Source organism: Cloeon dipterum, chromosome 3 (assembly GCF_949628265.1).
Source record: "Cloeon dipterum chromosome 3, ieCloDipt1.1, whole genome shotgun sequence".
NCBI lineage: Eukaryota > Metazoa > Arthropoda > Insecta > Ephemeroptera > Baetidae > Cloeon > Cloeon dipterum.
This window is the reverse complement of record NC_088788.1, coordinates 15,528,852-15,548,614: the sequence shown is the minus strand read 5'-3', so window position 1 is coordinate 15,548,614 and position 19,763 is coordinate 15,528,852. Positions and strand designations below refer to the sequence as shown.

Sequence of the window (19,763 nt, the reverse complement as noted above, 5' to 3'; positions counted from 1 at the left end):
AAAAGCAGATTATTCCTTGGAATTTGCTGGATTTGAACGGTCTATAATAGATCTGGTTTTTTATTTAGCCGCGTTGAATTAAATTTTTATATTATATTCGATACAAAAATATAATCAACGAATTTTTTTTTTGGTTCGCCCTTTGAAGTTAATCCCTCTATTTAATTTAAAAAAGTCAAACTGAACAAAAGGAAGGATTAAAAGGTATTAGAAAATAAGTAAGATCTGTGGTACTAGTTTAATTGCAGAAATTTGTAAAAAAGAGAGAAAGCATATTATTGTTAAATTCAGGAGTAGTTTTCTATTTTTCCAAAATGTACAGCTCATTTTGACTCCATCATTTTTAGAAAATTGTTTGTTCATGCCCTCCGTTGTTTCATTCTTGTGGCACAATCTCCTTCTTCATTATTCATTTTCCCCCTTTCCTAAAAGATTATTTTGAAAATTTAAAAGAGATTAGATAATTTCCATAATTTCTTTCAAATTCCTTTTATAATATATGAATTTTCAACAGCATTTATTTACCATTAAGGTTAACTTGTTTTGCCTGTAATATTTATTTTTAATTTTGTTATATTCTCACAATTTCGTTGAGCTGTCGATTTTCCTCTGTTTGGGCATCTTATATTTAAATGAAACAATACAAGTTAAGTATTTCCCGAGAGACGAAATTATTCGCTGCCCATATATGCTAAACGACGACGACTGATACATTGTGGATGATTCTGGCTCGTCCGGCAGATGTCGTGTGATCGACGTCCAAGTGAGCTGGTGTGGCGTCGAAACAGTCCCACCAGCAGTGCGACTGCGACTCTGGCGCGAGCAGCACGCAGTCAGTGAGTCGGTTCGCGTCTTGGCGCAGGGGTTGCCGTTGCCGTCGATCCACAGGCACAGGGGCATCGAGGGTGCGTCCGAGAGTGACAGCCGCCCTGAGCTCAGGGTCGACCTGAGGGTGTCATGTGCGCGAGGAGCGAGCAGGAGAGGAGGTGCCGCCGCCGCAGCCGCTGCTGCTGCTGAGATCAGAGATGGGAGACGCGGGCGCCTAGCAACAAGACCATGTACGACGAGAGTCTGCAGCTGATGAACGGCCGGCCCAAGAGGCCGCCGCCCCTCGACGTGCTGCCCGCCAGGCCGACCACCCTCGACCTGGACCGCGTCGACGGCGCCGAGGCCTCCACCCGCTCGTCCTCCTCCTCGTCGCTCGCGCGCACCATCGACCTCGGCTTCACCGAGCTCTCCTACTCCGTCAAAAGCGGCATTAAAAGGGGTGAGTGCAGACTTGGAAATATTTTTAATATAAACATTAATTCATAACAAAATAAATTCAGTCATTTAGAGAAAATTAATGTATTTTTGTTTGAAAGTGATGTCTTAAATCTGTCGTTAAATGGAATTTCTAAGAATTTGAAATAAAAATTACTTAAAGCTGAACGACTTATAGCTTAACTCCTTGAATATTTAGATAGTCTTAATCAAAGAACCGTTATGATTTGTAATTTAACAAATCCTAATTTGCTGCAGGTAAAATCAGAATAGATTAAAAAAAATTTACGAAAACATAGTCTACTTTTAAAATTTTTATAGCTAGGGTGACGCAAAAAATGAGGAGCATTATAGAATAAGAAAAACATAAGATATTCCTCGATGAAAGTCGTCTTTTTTTATCTACTAGTTTTGGGCGTCAACTGCAGCCCTATTTCATAGAATAATTAGAACATAATTATTTCATGCAGTCCATTTACATTTTACAAAAGTAATTTGCAAATTATGGCAAAAAATAATATATTTCATAACACGGCGTTCAAGTCTATAATTAAATAAGGAGGACAGTGGTTCCTTTTTTTGATGATTTGAGAAAGGGAATTTATCTGGTAAAGAAACAAGTGTTTTAGAGCTAACGATTTGTCGGGATATAAATAAAAAAATCACAACAAATGGAGTCAGATTGAGAGATAGTGTCTGCTAACAGAACAGTGCCAAAAATAATAACAAAAATCTAGAAAAAAATGTTTTTTGTTAAAATCTGATGACTTTAATCAGTTGTTAAAATAAAAATATAAAGCATCAAAAATAAATTTCAAATTCACTCGCATTTACAAGGGAAGGCAGTCACATGCAACACAAACCAGTATGAGAAATTTGAAAACCTAGAAAAATTGTAAGTTTTATGAACACATATCCTGCAAGCACTGGAATGAACCAAATAAAATATTTTGCTAAGACGTGGAAAGAGTAAAAATCAGGCGTATGAAATTGAATCGATGCAGCTGAAATTTGAGTTTGGCCAGCGGTGGGCGGCCATGTGCCCACGGCGTGATCGCGAAGCACGTAATCACTTGGGCTCCTTTCCGGCCGCAGCTGCTAAGAGGCAGCATTGGAGCTGGAAAGATGGTCGTATGAATTTTTCTCCAGCTGAGTGAGTGTGCCTGACGAGCGGTTCAAAATGCAGAGAAAGAAAGCCGTGACAGCGACCAAGGCCAGAGAGTGAACCGGCACCGCTATGATGTGCGTGCGCGTATAGATCGAAACGCGGCTGTTGCATTCGCGGCCGACAGCGTTGCATGAGCAGTGCATATTCGATCACTTCCGTGAACCCAGGATGAATATTTGAGCGTCCCCGTTTTTCTCCTTCGCGTGGCATCGACTGGATTGGAGATTCGAAATCCATTTCTATAGAGGAGAAAATGCTGTTAAAATGGGACGATAAAATTCCAATTTTATCAGAAAGGAAACTAATGGAATAAAGGCTAGACCGGTAATAGAAATTTAAAATGTTAAATGGGAAAATAATCATTATGTGTGTTGAGAAATTTTTCAATGATGGTACAGACAGTAATGTATTACAAATTTTGATATTATTCTGTCTGCATTAATTTATTATGATTTATTTCGTAAAATCTTGGTAAAATTTCCCTATATACTGTGTCAAGAGATTTATTTTCATATGTTTATTATTTAGAAAAATATTTTCTATTCTATTTATAACAAAAACGGTGTAATCTATTAATATGCACATGATGAATTATTAGATCGAATTTTAAGCCTGTTTAATTGGCTCATCTTTAGTGCTGGACAGTCAGATTCTTGTTGAACCCACTTTTCCAATCTGGCAATCTTATCGCATTTTCGAGCGCTGCGGTTTGTAACAAAGTTAATTTGCGATTGTGTCAGCACCTGTGCAAGGTTCTTAATCCTGTGTGCCGTGCGGCTGAGTCAAGTTGCGTCTGACTCAAAGATATCAATTGCAACAATAATATGCAGCTGAGGCAGAGACGAACAAACAATGTCAAGTACTGCGAAGACAATTTGTTACTTGTGAGACGTGCTCACATGATCTGTCTGACTCGCATCGCCCCTGGAAACGCTTTTAATTTACACTTTTTATCCTTTCGTACAGGAAAAAATTCTTTTACGTCTGTCTTCATTCAAGGTTGCCGCCGGGACAATCGGCTCCAAAGCTTGAGTGCTGTTCAAGTCGCCAGCACTGTCTGAATACTGAAAATTTCAATTTAAGTGGATCTTTCCTGCAAAATTCTGAAAACTGTTTTCATCCTTCACTTTAAATATGCTCTAAAAATTGGGTAAGAGCAATAAATAACTATCCCAGGTTTCTGATATTTCTGAGAAAATCAGCTCCACAGTTTGCGGTGAGCATTGTCTCCTTATTGAAAATCATGATTTATTTCGTCAGGAGGGAAATTTATTTCATTAGTCATAAACCGTTGCATAGATGACGAGAGGATGCGAAATGGTGGGAAAAATAATCAACAAGCCATTTAATTTTTTCGAAAAATTTGGTAAATTTCTCAGTACTGATTTTATTATATTATTGCAGTGTCACTGTCAAGATAATTATTTGAATAGCAATTTGACCAACTGCACACTGTAAATTAATTTCAATATTTTTCCTTTATCAGTTCACAATAAAAATGATTATCTCTTCGTGATTTAGATCATGACAGCCCTATGAATATCCTTTAAAAAATTCTCTCATGCGTATTTATTACTAGGACAAAGATTAACTTCTCCCATTCTCGAGAAGAGAATGCTTAATTATTACAACAAAAATAATTTAAAAAATTGCTTCTCGCAGCAATTAATTTTAATCGTCGCATCTAGCAAGTGTAAATCTGCATGCACCTATAGGAACGACGATGATTACAGGCACAGGCAGCATTGACCTCTATCCACTGGTGCAGAAATCACCACGCCCATTGTTTCGCGCGCGCGGACTGCGGAGGCGATGGTGAAATCGTCTCGGCATCGGCATACACGCGTCAGTCGGACCTTTGTTCTACAAATCAGGCTGAGAATGAAATCGAAAGCCGAAAATCGATTCATTGATGAATTTTCTATGGCCCAATTTATTGACAGCCCCAAACACTTAAAAGTGTTTTCGAAGGAACAAATTAAGGTTGAATTTATTATCATATAATTGGTTTTGAAACCTCGACGCAGTTCAGGCCAACACAAACATGATCTAGTGCGATGCAATTGTCTGTTATTTTTCAAAGAAAATGAAAAAAGGAAGCGCGCACTTGTTTGATCCCATTCGATGAAAAGGGAGCACGAATAATGAGTCAGCGAGGCAGACACCAGCTGGCTTCTCAGCACGATAGCAAACTCATTTCCCAGCTGGGAAACACAACACTCCGGTGCGTCACCCAGGCTGGCGAGTGCACATGCACCGAGACCGACAATCCCAATTGATTTGCCATTTTCTCCGCGTACCTATGCTGTGTGTAACGCGATCCTTTCCTCGTTCGTCGGTGCTCTCTTGGTGCAGCTGCACTCAGAGTCAAACAAACCGATGACCTCCAGCCAAGGGGTGCCGTGTGTGTTTAGACGGCTTGTCAGACACCTGCTGATTCTCAAGCGCAATTAAGCCTGTCGCAATACCCAGTCATTTGCTTCAGCTGCTAAGATTTGTCTTTGAATTTAATTACTTCTTAGGAAATGTTGTTATCTTGTTCTCTGGAATGGGCTAGGGTAAATTCTGCTCTCTTTTTACAACAACGTATTCGAATTCAATGATAAGCTGCGTGGACTTCATTGTGTGTGATGCAAAGGTGGATTTGGTTACCAAGCATCGTTCATAAGAAGTGCTAAAAAATTTAAAAAAAAAAATTAATTTGAAATGCTCTGAAAAATAGCCTTTTTTAAATTGCACGCATATTTAGCACGAAAGTGTTTCAATAATTAATTAGTTAAAACAGGTATTTCATATTGCCAGCCTCACCTTAAGATACAATATTTTAATCACAGTTCCAGAAATGGTAAATCACAGTTGTTACAATTAAAGCGATTCGTCAAGGTTGTTTGTTTTTACAAACTATAAAGTGGAAAATACCGCAGGCGTGCCGTGCTAAAACACTCATCTGTTTGTGAAAAAGGTAGACTTCCAGTTCTGGTCAACCATTGTAGAGGTGACAAAAATTTCAGGATCTATTTGGTAAATTTTAATAAGCTGCTTTTTAATTAATTTCTGTGAAAGATAGATAATATTTTGTGCAAAGATCGTCCAAAAATAAGCCCGGGTCAGCCTGAATTTCATAAATTTATGTCTCTTTAAAAAATCTAGATTTGACTGATTTTAATTTTTGCAAATCGTCAAGATTCAAATATGGTCAGATGCTAGCTTGAATACCGAAGGCAGTTGACCCAAAATGGCTAGATCAAATAATTTAAAGCTGAGCTGACGGATGGTTTTGAGAGAAAGGGGTTGCCAAAAATTGCTGACCTGAATTTTAAAAATGAAAACTAATTGTCTACTTTATTGGCACTGATTTACAAGAGGATGGGGAAGATCATAGTTTTGCAACATGGAATTGGAAAGCAGGAACACGGAATATTTATCCTCTGGAATTATTGAAATTGGAAGTAGAATTTTCACTGTTTAAAATCGCTTCAGAATTAAAAGATAAAAATTTGCAAAGTGGTTTTAAATTTTATATTATTCAAATTTATTGAGGGCTTTTTGTGTTTCTAATATAATAAAGCAGCTCTTTCTTAAATGTTGTTCAATGAGCTATTTTTTCTGCAGGCACAAACAATAATAATTACCGTAAATACACGTCTGATAATTGTTGTAAGTCAGTGTTACACGTGGTTCTCCTTGAACAGCATAATTACTTCCGCTTGAGCATAGTTTTGTTGCTACCGCGTCCATTGAAGCCTGCGCCAATCGCATACAAAACGCATGTCAAAGGCCAAAAGTCTAACCTTTGCGTTGAGCTTTTGGTTTGTAGTCGGGACAAAAAGACAATAACGATGTCGCAAAATAAATTATTTTTGCCGAGGCCTCTGTCAAGGGGACGCGCGTGATGAAGGTTAATGATGCATTGGCCTGCCTTCTATACTTACTTACCACATTTCAATTAATGTTGAAATCAAGTGTACGGTAATTACATGCCAAAAAAAGAGTCTATAAGAATTGAAGACAAAATGTTTATTGTTACTATGAAGTGTTATTTAAGAGACAATTTAGGAAAATAACTAAATTCAAACTGTGAACAATTGGATTGCAGTGGTGTTAATCAAACTGGCACACGCAGAAAGAGTATTGAAAGTGATCGAGGCAGAGCGAGCATATTGTAAAGAAATTTCACGTTCAATGGCCGATGCGAAAGAACAAAGTCTCAGCTTTACTTTATCTCACTCCTACGATTTTATCTTAAGAGTTTCCACGTGCAGGCACTCTCTATCGCCTTTGGACCAGCAATTCGGAGATATGCTAAAACCTTGCCGTGACTCGAAAAACGTTAGCCACCAAAATGTGATGCAAATTTCTGATATACCCAACGTAGTGTTGAAAACTAAATATTTTCTCTTAAGTTGTTTTGTAAGCATGAAATTAAATCGCTTTTGCTCTCATCACATGTTATGAAATAAGAAAAAAACTCGTGTTAAATTTGCGTCGTATATTTTGACTTATCAAACGCTGACTCCATTTCCAAAATTATTTCAATGCGATACAAAATCTTTGTTATCTTTTAATCCCTTTATTATTCAAAAGTGGAACAGAGTCAGAGCGTTAGAAGACCTCAAACTACTTATATCATTAAAAGGCTAGCACAACAACTTGTTTTCTCACTAATTCCTAGATGGATTTCTAGAAATTGTGCGTCTACTGAAAAATAAACTGTTTGATTATCAACTCCAAATCGTCAACATTATTTTGTTACAAATCGTGAAAGAAATTCTGGAAATAACACTTTAACAGCACTCATAAAGCGCAACCAAAGGAATCCTAACTGAATACACACGCATTCAAAATCAGCTGGCCCGGCGACAGCTTGCGCAATGCTGCGGTTTGGAGTCGTTGTAACTTAGACTATCCGAATGCGAGCGGAGCCATGGGAACAATTGGAAGAGACCTCAAGGATAGGCTGGCTCGAGGCCTTGGTCGCGCGCGGTTCACGCTTTTGGGCAACATTCATGCTTTCGGCTGAGCCAACAAAAACAACGACGACAAAAAGCAGCAGACGCAACAATGAAGCCCGCAGCTTTAGACTCTTAGACTGCTGGCATTTGTGAAAAAATCGCAGTTTACACAATAATTGTTATCGTCCCGTCAATTTGTAAAATAATTAAATTTAGAGTTTGGATAAATTGTCTGAATGTTATCAAAAACCATCAGCGTATTCGGTAAAATTTTATTTTTAAGTGGAAAATTAAAAAAAACATGTTTACCTTTACCTTACATATTTTTTGGAAATTGTGACCGAGCTAAAATTTTCCCAGGTTGCCGCTTAAATTTCTGGGAAAATTAGCTTCATTGTTCGCATTATAATTAAGCGGTGAACACTGTATTCAAAACTCATGATCTATTTCGTCTAAATTCGCACAACGATGGATAGATCACGTCGAGAACAGGTCAAGAAGAATAGAAATCAAGCGTAAAAATCATCGTCACACCGTTTAAAGTTTCGAAAAATTTGGCTTACCCTCTTAACTCTGAAATCGAACCTTTAACAGCCGCCATGTGTCAATAAACTGAAGTTAATTTGGCTTTTTTAAATACTTAAAATAAATTTTCTCTTTCCAATAAAAACCACTTCTAAACTGCCTCTGACAATGAATTTAATTTTCAGTTTGCCATTTTGGCTCTCTAGATAAACAACGTGTTTTTTATTCGCTTGAGTATTTATTCCGGGGTAGCGGAGCGTGAGAATTTTAATGGCCAGCTTGAAACAAGAGCCAGGCTAGAAATAGAGGGCTTAAATCGAGAGGAACTGAATGAGGATTACCGCGCGCACACGTGTTGCCCAAGACGCTGCTGAAGCTTTGCATATTATACGCGTGCAAGACCGGTTGGGAAAGTAACTTTGCATTCCACATGTTGACAAATTCGCCTCGAACGAGGCGAGAGTGAGAAAAAATAGTCGGTTGCCTCTTCAAACATTGCAAACAATTATCGGAGATGTCGATCAGATGTGTGATTTCATTAGTTGCGAAGGTCAGCAGGAGGAGGAAGATGATTGATTTCTGAGGAATCCAATGAGTCTCCACTTGTTTCACACAAGCGCAGATTAATCATACGTTTTATCAATCCATTTGCATACTTGTTATTTTAATCAGTTATTTTACTTATGGATATTAATTTTTAATTGTTGCTAAAATGCATTTTTAACGTCAGTTAACATCAATTTCAAGGACAATTTTAACTTTAAACTAGTTTTTTGTTAATTTTGTTGGACTTAACTAGTTTAACTATTTAATTGAATTGAATAAAAATGCACATCTACAAATAGATTGAATCAAATGAAATTCTTTATATTTTTGCTGCAGATTTTATCTGTAGTCATTGTAAATTAATTTAACGTTTTTATTTTACTTATTTTTGCAGAGTCCAAGGCGATTCTAAAAGGTGTGAGTGGTCTATTCCCCGCCGGAGAGCTTTCTGCCATCATGGGGGCGAGCGGAGCCGGTAAAAGCTCCCTTATGAACGTTTTAGCCGGATACACGTAAGTAAAACCCACAGAAGCGGTCATAAAATGATAAAGTAATCGTATTATCACCGTCATTTAAAGCAATTAAAGTGTAAAAGGTTGTCTTCTGTCAACAAAAATAAATGGTTCAGTGAAGATTCGGAGGCAAAACATCGTAAATTACGACTGTTTGTCAGTCTATTTGATTTCTTATCCAATGCCTTTTATTTGTTCTCCTGAGTTATGTTCTTTTAAATTGCTTCAGTAAAACTTTCGTCACACAATCATTTCTTGAAATAAATCAGGGTTTCTGCACAAACAGTGAGTGAGCTGCACAATGCGTAACTTTGAAATAACAGCTTATCTTCAGCTCAGGCTAGGAATTTTTTTACTGTAGCGCAGAACAAGATGATTTTATTTTGCATGACTTAAACCAACTCTGTGCACAGTTTATTCAAATTTGTATCTCCTCTCATCACTGTAAAATAATAATAACTATCCTCCTCCAACTGAGAGATTTTTACCTGTTTTATATAAAAAAACAGCTGAAAACTTGATTCTAATTTTTAGAACATTGAAATCATTCTTAAAAAAACCCTAATTCATGTCCAGGACGGATGGCGTGACAGGTTGCATAACCGTGAATGGCGCCGTACGCGATACGGCGGTATTTCGGCGCCACTCGTGCTACATCATGCAGCAGGACGAGCTGCAGCCGCTGCTGACCGTGGGCGAGTCGATGCACGTGGCCGCCGAGTTGAAGCTCGGCCAGACGTTGTCCAGGCAGATGAAGCAGGACTGGGTGGACGAGATCCTAGACGCGCTCGGGCTGTCGGACAGCAAGGACACGCTTGCCCGGGATCTCTCAGGTGGGCAGAGGAAGCGCATGGCCATCGCGCAGGAACTGGTCAACAACCCACCGGTCATGTTCTTCGACGAGCCAACTACGTAAGTAATATAATTGTTGTTTAAAATATATTATATACATATAAGACGTATTTGATTTATCACTCGTGTTGTTCGTCGATTATAATTTTAATAATTTAAATTAATCATGATATTGGTAGAATCGTTTCTGTCTGTATAAAATTTGGTTTGAGGAATTTTATATCTAATCTTGCAATGATAATATTTTAAACCATAATTAGACCACCTTGAAATTATGTTCTGATCGGTTTGTGTTACCAAACAATTAAATTATTTTCAACTTTGCCATGGAATAAAATTAATAACCATGTAAGCAAGTCAGAATATTGAGAATATTTGAAATAAACAAAGCTCTGGCCTGGGGTCTAGCAAGTTTTGCAGATTTTTACGCCACAAAATTCTCATTTTTGTGGGTTTTACGGGGTCCAAAGATTAAAACCCTAAAACCCGAGATATGGGTAATCCCTAACTTTGATCAGGTTCGTTGCGTAGAACAAACATTTGAACTTTTAATGGCCTCAAAGTCGTAGATCAAAGATCAAGGTCACTAAAATAGATTTTTAGTAATAGAAAATTATTTCATTTTTATTTTGAAATTTCCATCTTGTAGAGCATTCATGACAAATTGGGTTAAAACGTAAAAATATCAAATTGCATTACTGTGTTCTTTTGCCATACAAAATTATGCATTTTATGAATTTTTAAAACTGTTGTAACGCCAAAATCTCAGATTCGAATGGCCAGATTTTTAAAAACAACGCACCACTAGATTGATCTTCAACTCCCCTAGGTAGTTGAAGTAGTCCAAGGGTGCCAACCCCTTAACCCCCTTTTTGCACCCTTAAAATATAATATTTTTTGCACTTTTTATTGTTCGCACCTCACTTTGCAATAGCGTTGCGTGTTTTGCACCCTGAAACCACTTCAAAACACGTATTGAAATTATTTTTTTCTATTGCAGTGGTCTGGACAGTTCATCCTCAAAGCAGTGCATGTCTCTGCTCAAGTCTCTGGCCCGTGGCGGCCGCACCATCGTCATCTCCATCCATCAACCGAGCGCCCTGATCTTCGAGACGCTGGACCAGCTGTACGTAATGGCCGAGGGCCGTTGCCTCTTCAGGGGTGACCCCCGGCAGCTGCTGCCCTTCCTCAACCACGCCGCTCAACTCGCGTGTCCACAGTATCACAACCCTGCAGACTACAGTGAGTCCTAATTTGAGAGAAAGCGATCTTTTGTAATTTGCTGTAAATTGTTTTAAGTTTATAGAATATGGATTTTTTCCAAGATTGTACGGCCATTTTTTTTTAATTATTTCAAAACAATTTTATACAAAAATTATCATAACATTTAGAAGTTTATTTTCCTAACTAACATTTCAAGAATATTTAAACCGATTTAGAACTTACGGGACAATTGTAATTTTAGCTTTTCATTATTTTTAATTGAAAATGTGGTGACTGAATGATTTGTCTAATCACGACTTGGTGACTACGTTGTCACACTGATTGTGAATAAGAAATTTTTGCAACCGATAAAAAAAGCTGGCTCCAGACCTATTTGTCTCCTCTCATTTTACGTCACCGTATGCTTGCTTCTCATTATCTCTTATCGAGGCGCATTCACAGACTTTGCTCTGGCTGTAAAATGCTGCATATTCATGAAGCCCCAATGAATAAATTATTTTGCCCTGAATTTGCAGTTCTCGAGATCTCAATGGGCGACTTTGGAGCTTACAACGACAAACTCGTAGAGGCCATTCAGAACGGGAAATGCGAAAAGTGGAAGAAAGAAATCTACGCACCGACGCCGACCATTTTCAGTGAGCCGATTTTCACGCAATTGATCCGCGGGGGCTCATTTTATTTCACTACCGCAGAGTCGAACTTCAGTAACGGCCTGACGACCCCTGTGCGGGCGCCGCTGCTGCCGACCGGGCCCCTCGCCAAGATGATTGGCAAACTCAGCAACGGCGGTCCCATGTCGGTCGAGCACAACGCGTCGCCCTGCACCGGCAGTTTTTCCGCCTCGCCCTGGACCCAGTTCTACATCCTGACCAGACGCAATTTTTACCGACTCAAGAGAGATAAGGTAAGTTTGTATTGTCACTGCTTTATTACCCGAGAATGTAAATATTGTTTTCAAAAATAAATGTTGATAAGCAAAATAAATTGTTAGGGAAGGCATTCACATGCAACACAGTCAAAATAGAGAAATTATAAAAACTAGCAAAATACAAAATTTCTGGGCATATGTAGCATTGTGTACAGGAGTGCATGAACCATTTTTTTTAATTTCAGTACCCTGAATACAAAAATGATTGCTTTAAAAAAATAAAAATAATAATAAACAATTAAATTCAAACGGAATTTTCGTAAGCACAACCTAGTCACGAGGGTTTCCTTTCACATGAGCCCCTAGTTACTAATATAAGATTTCTCTTCTTTTACGGGTTCTCTTTTATATCTGTTACTCCCCGCCGGTACCGTGGGTGTTGCTCGTTTGTGAAGCTTGTCAGACGAACTCAGTTTAAACCTTTGAGCAACGAGGAAAGTCTGATTTGAATTTTATCAAAGGAAAAACTGTCCTTAACTGCATGCACTTCTTCTAGTTGTTTTAAATCATCTTACTCGCAGCAATAATATATTTTTTCACGTAATTATTGAAAATCGCGCTAATTATACCATCTTTTTGCAAATTTAGCATACCAGAGACTTTTGCAGTTTTTAAGAGTCCTGAAGAAATATTTTAAGTAATGTAAATATCTATTTTCCATTTATAAGAGTTTTAATTTAATTTCGCGGCTTTATCTGAATTTTAAAATTGGAATCTTCCAGTCTAAAAGGGATCAGATAGGTTTTACCTGCGTTGCGTAACAAGGTTGAAGGTGCAGGCTGTAACATAGTGTTAAACACCCATTCATCAATTCCCAATTGAATCTGGAAAGATCAAGCTGTAAGTTGGTTCACAGCCTATACTCATGCCAGTTCTGGTCTTACAGAAACGTCGTGAATGCGAACTTATTATGAAGTTAAAATAGCATTGAATCTTCTTTAAATCTAAACTTGAAGTATTTATATGTACGGAAATTATAGTTTATCTATTATTTGAGATGATATTTAGAAATTAATCGAAAATTTGAATTTAAATTATAATATAACTAGCGAAAGAAATTCACGATTGTTCGAACGCCCTCTGTTGAGCGATGCTGGAAGCAAAGGACACTCGACGCGGTCATTATTATCTCACGAAAAAGCAGTCATGCAAAGGAAATAGACTCATTTCTGGTGCACATGAACTCAAAGCGGATGAGCTGATTGTGAGTACACGAGCACCGGAATTGTCTGTTTTTCGCGTGAATTGGCGCGCATTATTCACTATTCTCTCGGCCACGTGCGCACGTCATTGCAAACAAAATAAACGCACTTGACGCTCATCTTTCGTCTTTCGTTGATATTGCGAGAAAACACCATACACAATCATGATCAAACTCATGGCAACTTGCCATTATCACTGACGATCACTTTTTTGAGTAATATCAACTAATAAATAAATTGTATTAAACAATTAATTTAATTTTTAAAATAAATTTTTCTTTCATTAATAAATAAAAAAAATTATCACTTTTCTACCAACAATATTACAAAAAATTTAATTTAAACAATTATTTATTTAAATTTTATTATTTGTAACGTATTTTATGATTTTATTTTATATGATTTCAGTTAGTTTATTTTTTTGTTTCAAAAAATTTATTTATATTTTAAACCTCTAGTACTGATAACTAACGTAGTGTCATATTATTAACCTTGCTCCCAATAGCTTGGTCGTGTGATATTTTACTTATACTAGCTAAAAACTGTCATTATTTAATCATGTATACGTCATGAACGAATAAGAAAAAATTCATCATCTTTCATAAGATTCATTAACCCATAACAATCTGATTTTCATTCCAGTTTCTGATGAATATGCGGCTTTCCATGCATCTGCTCGTCGGCCTGATGATCGGTGGACTGTACTACAACATCGGCAATGAGGCGTCCAACGTGCTGGACAATTTCGGCCTAATTTTTTACAGCGTTGTCTTCCTCATGTTCACCTCTTTGCTTTCCATGATTGTCACTTGTTAGTAACAGCGCATTATTGCCGTTTAAGATCCGGAATACTAAATTTTCATATTTCTTGCAGTTCCTCTGGAAATGCCAATCGTGGCCAGAGAGCATTTCAACCGGTGGTATTCTTTAAAGTGTTATTATTTGGCTGTGACTCTTGCAGACATTCCAATTCAGGTTGGTTTTAATTTAATTTAGAGTTAAGAAATTTAATTTGTATGCTTACTTGATGCAGGTAACTTGCTCTTTAGGCTACAGCACTTTGGTCTACTTTCTGTCAGCGCAGCCATATGAAGCGAGGAGATTTTTCATGTTTTCTGGAATGGGTCTCCTCGTTTCTTTTGTAGCTCAGAGCATGGGACAAATGGTCGGCGCTGGACTAAGCGTAGAGGTAAAATTTAAATTTAATTAAAAACTGACTTGTATATTAACCAGCAAGCTATGCAACATGCAAAATAAAGCTTGATTTTATTAAAATTAAAACTATCGTAGAAAAACAATTGAACCAAAAGTCGATACATTCCTGCGTGGGAATTTCCTAGAACACGCAATTTTTCTATTGAACCTTTTCGGAAATATTACGAAATTTTGTAAAAAGTATAAAAATGTCACATCATTTGATTCGTCTCGCTGAGCAGATTCCAAAAATGTAAAGTTTGTTGAAATCCGAACACTTTTCAAGATATTTTGGCAGTTTAATATTTTCAAAAATATGTATACTTTTAAAATACAGTAGAGGCGTCCTAGCAAACCCTAAATAACGGGAACTATTTGTCTGGCACATTGTCATCTTGTATTAAAAACTATCGAATGATAGCGAAAAACCTAATAACTTTCGGATTATAACATGTATTTTTATATTGAGAATAGATGAAAACAGACTTCATCCTCGTTGCTCTATTGAATTCGTCGTTTCAACTCTCGACTATAGTTTCGACGTCACCCAGTACGTCCTAATCATGAGTAAACAATTAAAATCAATACAATATAACGTCACATCTTAAATTACAAAAAATTCCGTCATAAAAATTTCAAACACTTAGCAAATATCACCCACCTATACATGAGGCAGTTGAGGCTAGCTCCAAAGACCAAAATGTGAAAATTCTAAGTCCATTACTTTGTTAAACAACGAGGATGGAGTCTGTTTTCATTTATTCCCAATATGAACACAACCTTGAGTGGTCGCCTATTTTTTAAAAGTGTATTTTTATTGTAAATATTGAATTAATTATTTCCCAACACCCCGGATTATTTAACTTTTAACATTTAAATTTAATCATTGCAGAATGGAGTGTTCTTTGGGCCGCTAACAAATTTGCCGTGCACCATCTTCTCGGGTTTCTTCATCCACATGAAGGACGCGCCAAAGGCGATGCACTGGCTCTTCCATACGTCCTACCTCAAGTACGGGCTGGAGGGCATGATGCTGGCCGTGTACGGATACGAGCGGAAGAAGATGGCATGCGAGGCAGACTACTGCCACTTCCGCATGCCATCCAAGTTCCTCGAGGCGCTCGGCATGGACGGCGGCTACTACTGGCTCGACGCCGGCGTCCTGCTCGCGCTCCTAGTCCTCATGCGACTTGCCACCTACTTTGTGCTCAAGTGGCGCCTCAAACACGCCAGGAACTTCTCGTGAAAGTGACACTGAAATAATATTGATTTTCCCCTCTTTGCCACGCAAGTTACCTTCTTCAATTGTTATATCGAGTTTTTTTGTTTCGCAAAAAGACACAGTATTTTTCTAAATTTCACATTCAGCTTTTTAGTGTTCTCGCTCAGGATGAATACCGATCAAAATAATTTAAAAAAAGTGTGAACGCACACGCGAATCAGAGCAACTTCTGTGATTTAAATGATAAAGCTGCTGCTTTTTTCAAACTTTCGATGCTGAAATAGTTTGAAACAGCAGATCTTTCGCATTGAAGACAAAAGCTGGACAGGCTATATAATTATTTTAATGAAACAAATCGGATAAATTGTACCGAAGCAACTATATTTTTGTACACAAACTGCATCACACGCCGCTATGCTAGATAATACTCATCGTGTATCGTATTTTGCATAAATGTGTTCATTGTGTCAATTTATTATTATTTTAAAATATATCTCTCTGAGTGTGCGGTATATTTGAAAAGTCATCCTGCGGGACCACAATGTCAATTTAGCAGTGTGAAAGTGCGATATTATGCATTATGTATTTAATAAAGTTAATCAATAAAAGGAGAGTGTCCATATTGAACGCTGCAATTAATTAATTTATTCATTTTGCCATCAGTATGTGCAGGAATTGCCCCCAAGAAAATTTGCTCATCAGTCATTTATGTAACGCTTTTTATTTTGATTTTAGAAAATTGATTGTAATAATATTTATGCCAATTAAAATCAGACATTTGTATAAACCACAGGCAGTTGCATTTTTTATTATTCGTGATTCAGCGCCTAAAGAAGACGCGGCTGCGGAGCAGGAAATAAGCGGCGAAGCGCAGGAGTAGGAACTGGGCAGCCAGAATGCTCATGTCGAACCAAAAGCTGCGGTCGGCCATCTCAAGCCCTTTTAAAATTTCTTCTGGGTTGCGGTCCCGGCACAGTGGCTGGCTGAGGCAGGGCAGCCGCTCGCGATCAAAGTCGTAGACCGCCAGCACCATACCCTCGAAGCCGTAGCGAACAAAGTTCACGTCCGAGATCCACCTGAGCACGGGCGGCATTGCGCTGAACTTGAGGAACACCCCTGTAAACATCACCAACGGCACCACCAGCACCTGGGCGACGTACACGCCGTTCTGAAAGGAAAAATACAATTTGCCGATTCTTGTTGAAAACGGGGGACTATTTGCACCTGTATATTCATGGCCGAGCCGACCATGGTGCCCAGACTCTGCGAGACGAAACTGGTCAGCAGGGCCGATAGGTAAAACATGCCGAACCGGTCCCACTCCAGCGGCTGACCGGTGAAATAGTACGCAGGCATTGTGTACAACAGGCAAAATAGGATCTAATGAAACAAGTTGAAAATAAATTTGATTTGAGGAAAATTAAAAAAGCAAATAAATATGAACTTTTGAGCAAATAAACTATTGTTATATCAGATTCTTTCTTGATTCCATTATGGAAGGCTGACATTTAATTGGAAAAAATGTGCACATTCGCCAGGGAATTTTAACCTTAGTTTTTTACTTGAAATGGCCATAACCTAAATGGGAAGAGAGCTTTTCTTGCTAGTCACAGACTCACAAAACAAGCTCGTCAACATTTTATTTTTTAATTTAATTTGTAAAAAAAATTACCTTAATCACTGAAAGTTCTGAAATAGAGAACTGTGTTTGCAAATGACGCTGCTAATGATAATAATGAAATTATGTCTAGACCATTTTTTATCAACAAAGCAAATAGTTAAATTTTAAATTTAAATTTTGTACTCAAATCACAGCTTAACCAGTTCTGTTTTTATACAGTTATGAATGTTAACAATATTTTATTCCTAAAAAAATACCTGAAATGGCACGTCAGTCAGTGACATTGCCAAATAATACGGCCGGAGGGGATACCAGCCGTTGAAGGTTTCTTTGCGCAGCACGGGCATTTCAAGTGGGACTGAAACATATTTTAAATATCATCATCATCAAAAGGTTAAAATCTCTTTGGTGTCGTACAAGACAATATTGTGACCGTGAGTGTGGTGTACATGGCGAATATGGCACTGAAGAAAAGGAATCTGACATTGGTGAACACTTTGGCTGCATCTCGGCCGCATTCGTTGTACAAAATACAAACGGTCAATGCGACAACTGAGTATGCCGCGAAACGAAAGTACATCAAAGTCTGAAATAATGAATAACATTATTAAACATTCAAATCGTGTCATTGATCAAATGTAAAATAATCTGCCAAAAATCTAGGAAGTATATAAATAGCAAATTTTTGTCTCTCGAGTGACTGCGCCTCTTAATTGTTTGTTTACCCTGTCTCTTCTAGTGAAAATCATGGTGCGCTGAAACATGGTCCAGAACTGGATCCACTCCGAAGTAGGATACGGTTTTTTGCACATTTCCGGCAGCGGTGCTTTACTTGGCTGCAGAAGGGCCGTCCCTTCCTCGCCATATGGACTCAAGTTCTGGTTCACTGTGGCAGGGTACAACGAGTTATCGATGTTTTCCGCTCCGTCTGCAGAGTGTGTGTGTGTGTGTGTGTCAATTCGAAATCAAATTTTGTTATATTTAAATCCCACCATTTCTAACGTCTATTTTTCCGTTTTGCACGGCGAGAGACAGCTTTTCCAAGTTCTGATTGCGCTCTCCTGACGTGAGTTCAATAACTGCAAAACGCGCGTGATGGAATTTTTTTATCTCGTTTTTCAATTGCATTTTATAATTTTCACTGTAGTTTGCTGGATTGTAGATGCTGAGGCAGAAGAATCCGTTGGTGGCCAGCCAGGACACGAGCTGCCCTGTGCTGCCCTGGTACACGCACTGACCCTGAGCCATCGCGTATAGTTGGTCGAACATTTCGAAAATGCGGGCGCTCGGCTGGTGGATCGTGCAGATAATCGTCCTGCCACCTCTGCTCAGGTCCTTCAACAACTTGATGCATTGGTAGCACGACGAGCTGTCCAAGCCACTGTTAAATGGATTTTAAAGTATATCCCGAATTTGCTTTATTTTTAAAAAACCTTGTAGGCTCGTCAAAAAACATGACAGGAGGATTATTTATCAGCTCCAAGGCTATGCTCAGCCGCTTTTTCTGTCCACCAGACAGTTTTTTGGTGAACGTGTTTGTATGCTCTGCTAATCCCAATATCTCCAACACATTTTCAATCTTTTATTAAGAATTTTGTTAAAATTTGGTGGTCATAATTTAAATTGGGTTACGATCTGCTGCTTATTTTCGCAGTCCCTGGGAAGCTTGAGGTTGGCCGCCAGTCTCATTGCCTCCGACACTCTTAAATTGTCGTGCAACTGGTTGTCTTGCATAATGTAGCAAGATTGTTTGCGAAACATGCTTAAATTCCGCTTCGCTCCGTTTACCGTCACCAGTCCTTTCGTCCCATTAGTTCTGATGATTTTTTTTTCTTAGTTTTTTCAGGGCGTATTAAAAATTTTAATTTTGCCTGTATCCTGAAAGATTGTTCAAAAGCGTGGACTTGCCAGCTCCTGAGGGCCCCATGATAGCGGTCAGTTCTCCAGCTTTGATGATGCCACTTACTGACTTTAGAATCGTTCGTCGATCTATTTAAATTAAATTAATCTAAATTTATGGATTATTATATACTCTCACTCTTCTTGTCATCTGTCACGTGGTAGGTGAGGTCTGAAAAGACAAGTTCAACCGGCGGCTGCTTCGGGAACTGGAACTTCTCCGCGTCCACGATAGTGTCATCCTCCGAGATTTGCCCTTTCGAGTTTCTCACATCCAGTCGGGGAGTCATTGTTTCTCAGACTGAATTATTACAGTTCCCACACGCGCCTTATCAAACGATACCACGCAGTGTGCATTAATATTTGTACGCTCTATTGAATATTTTGCGCAGACGGCCGAGTGTCCGATGAGCACGACGTTGATAATGAGGAAGATAAGCGACGAGGAGCGCTGTTTTTGACAAGAATACTCCATTTTTGATTAAAGTGTGACAAGGCCCAGGTTTGATCTGATAAACGTGTAATCTTGTTTCGTGATTGGCACAATTTATTTCCAAATTAAAATTTATTACTGACTGAATTTTTTCATCGCAGAAATAGCCTCTGCGTGTTATTAATTTATTTGACTTTGACGTAACATTATTGTTCAGTCCAA

The 19,763-nt window shown here is 38.3% G+C and overlaps 2 protein-coding genes across 3 annotated transcripts; one reads left to right on the top strand and one right to left on the bottom strand.

Annotated features, from left to right (window-relative positions):
* Positions 1 to 735: 735 nt before the first annotated feature.
* On the top strand, positions 736 to 16,380 carry LOC135939197 (ATP-binding cassette sub-family G member 4-like). Its single transcript, XM_065483438.1, has 10 exons — positions 736 to 1,267; positions 8,849 to 8,966; positions 9,543 to 9,878; positions 10,819 to 11,060; positions 11,558 to 11,677; positions 11,735 to 11,946; positions 13,815 to 13,983; positions 14,047 to 14,147; positions 14,206 to 14,361; positions 15,259 to 16,380. The coding sequence occupies exons 1-10, from the start codon at positions 1,057 to 1,059 to the stop codon at positions 15,610 to 15,612; spliced, it is 2,019 nt and encodes a 672-aa protein (XP_065339510.1). The 5' UTR covers positions 736 to 1,056; the 3' UTR covers positions 15,613 to 16,380.
* LOC135939198 (ATP-binding cassette sub-family G member 4-like) lies at positions 16,366 to 19,506 on the bottom strand. 2 transcript variants are annotated; one of them, XM_065483439.1, is made up of 11 exons: positions 19,248 to 19,506; positions 19,081 to 19,198; positions 18,842 to 19,025; positions 18,643 to 18,788; positions 18,352 to 18,590; positions 18,202 to 18,288; positions 17,935 to 18,137; positions 17,627 to 17,795; positions 17,467 to 17,567; positions 16,813 to 16,968; positions 16,366 to 16,756 (listed from the first exon to the last, which is right to left on the bottom strand). In XM_065483439.1, exons 1-11 carry the CDS (start codon positions 19,396 to 19,398, stop codon positions 16,409 to 16,411), a joined length of 1,902 nt encoding a protein of 633 aa, XP_065339511.1. In that variant the 5' UTR covers positions 19,399 to 19,506; the 3' UTR covers positions 16,366 to 16,408. The 2 variants fall into 2 exon arrangements, with proteins under 2 accessions (XP_065339511.1, XP_065339512.1); XM_065483440.1 differs by having other exon boundaries at positions 19,081 to 19,178; positions 19,248 to 19,393.
* Between the last annotated feature and the right edge of the window lie 257 nt (positions 19,507 to 19,763).

What these genes read in the sequence shown, in the direction of transcription:
- LOC135939197 (XM_065483438.1), top strand. Translation starts at nt 1,057, where the DNA reads ATGTACGACGAGAGTCTGCAGCTGATGAACGGCCGGCCCAAGAGGCCG. An exon ending in TTCTTCGACGAGCCAACTAC is followed by an intron (nt 9,879 to 10,818) that starts GTAAGTAATATA and finishes TTTCTATTGCAG; the next exon opens with TGGTCTGGACAGTTCATCCT. An exon ending in GCTTTCCATGATTGTCACTT is followed by an intron (nt 13,984 to 14,046) that starts GTTAGTAACAGC and finishes TATTTCTTGCAG; the next exon opens with TTCCTCTGGAAATGCCAATC.
- LOC135939198 (XM_065483439.1), bottom strand. Translation starts at nt 19,398, where the DNA reads ATGACTCCCCGACTGGATGTGAGAAACTCGAAAGGGCAAATCTCGGAG. An exon ending in TTTTCACTAGAAGAGACAGG is followed by an intron (nt 17,796 to 17,934) that starts GTAAACAAACAA and finishes TCATTATTTCAG; the next exon opens with ACTTTGATGTACTTTCGTTT. An exon ending in TGACTGACGTGCCATTTCAG is followed by an intron (nt 16,969 to 17,466) that starts GTATTTTTTTAG and finishes TTGTTTCATTAG; the next exon opens with ATCCTATTTTGCCTGTTGTA.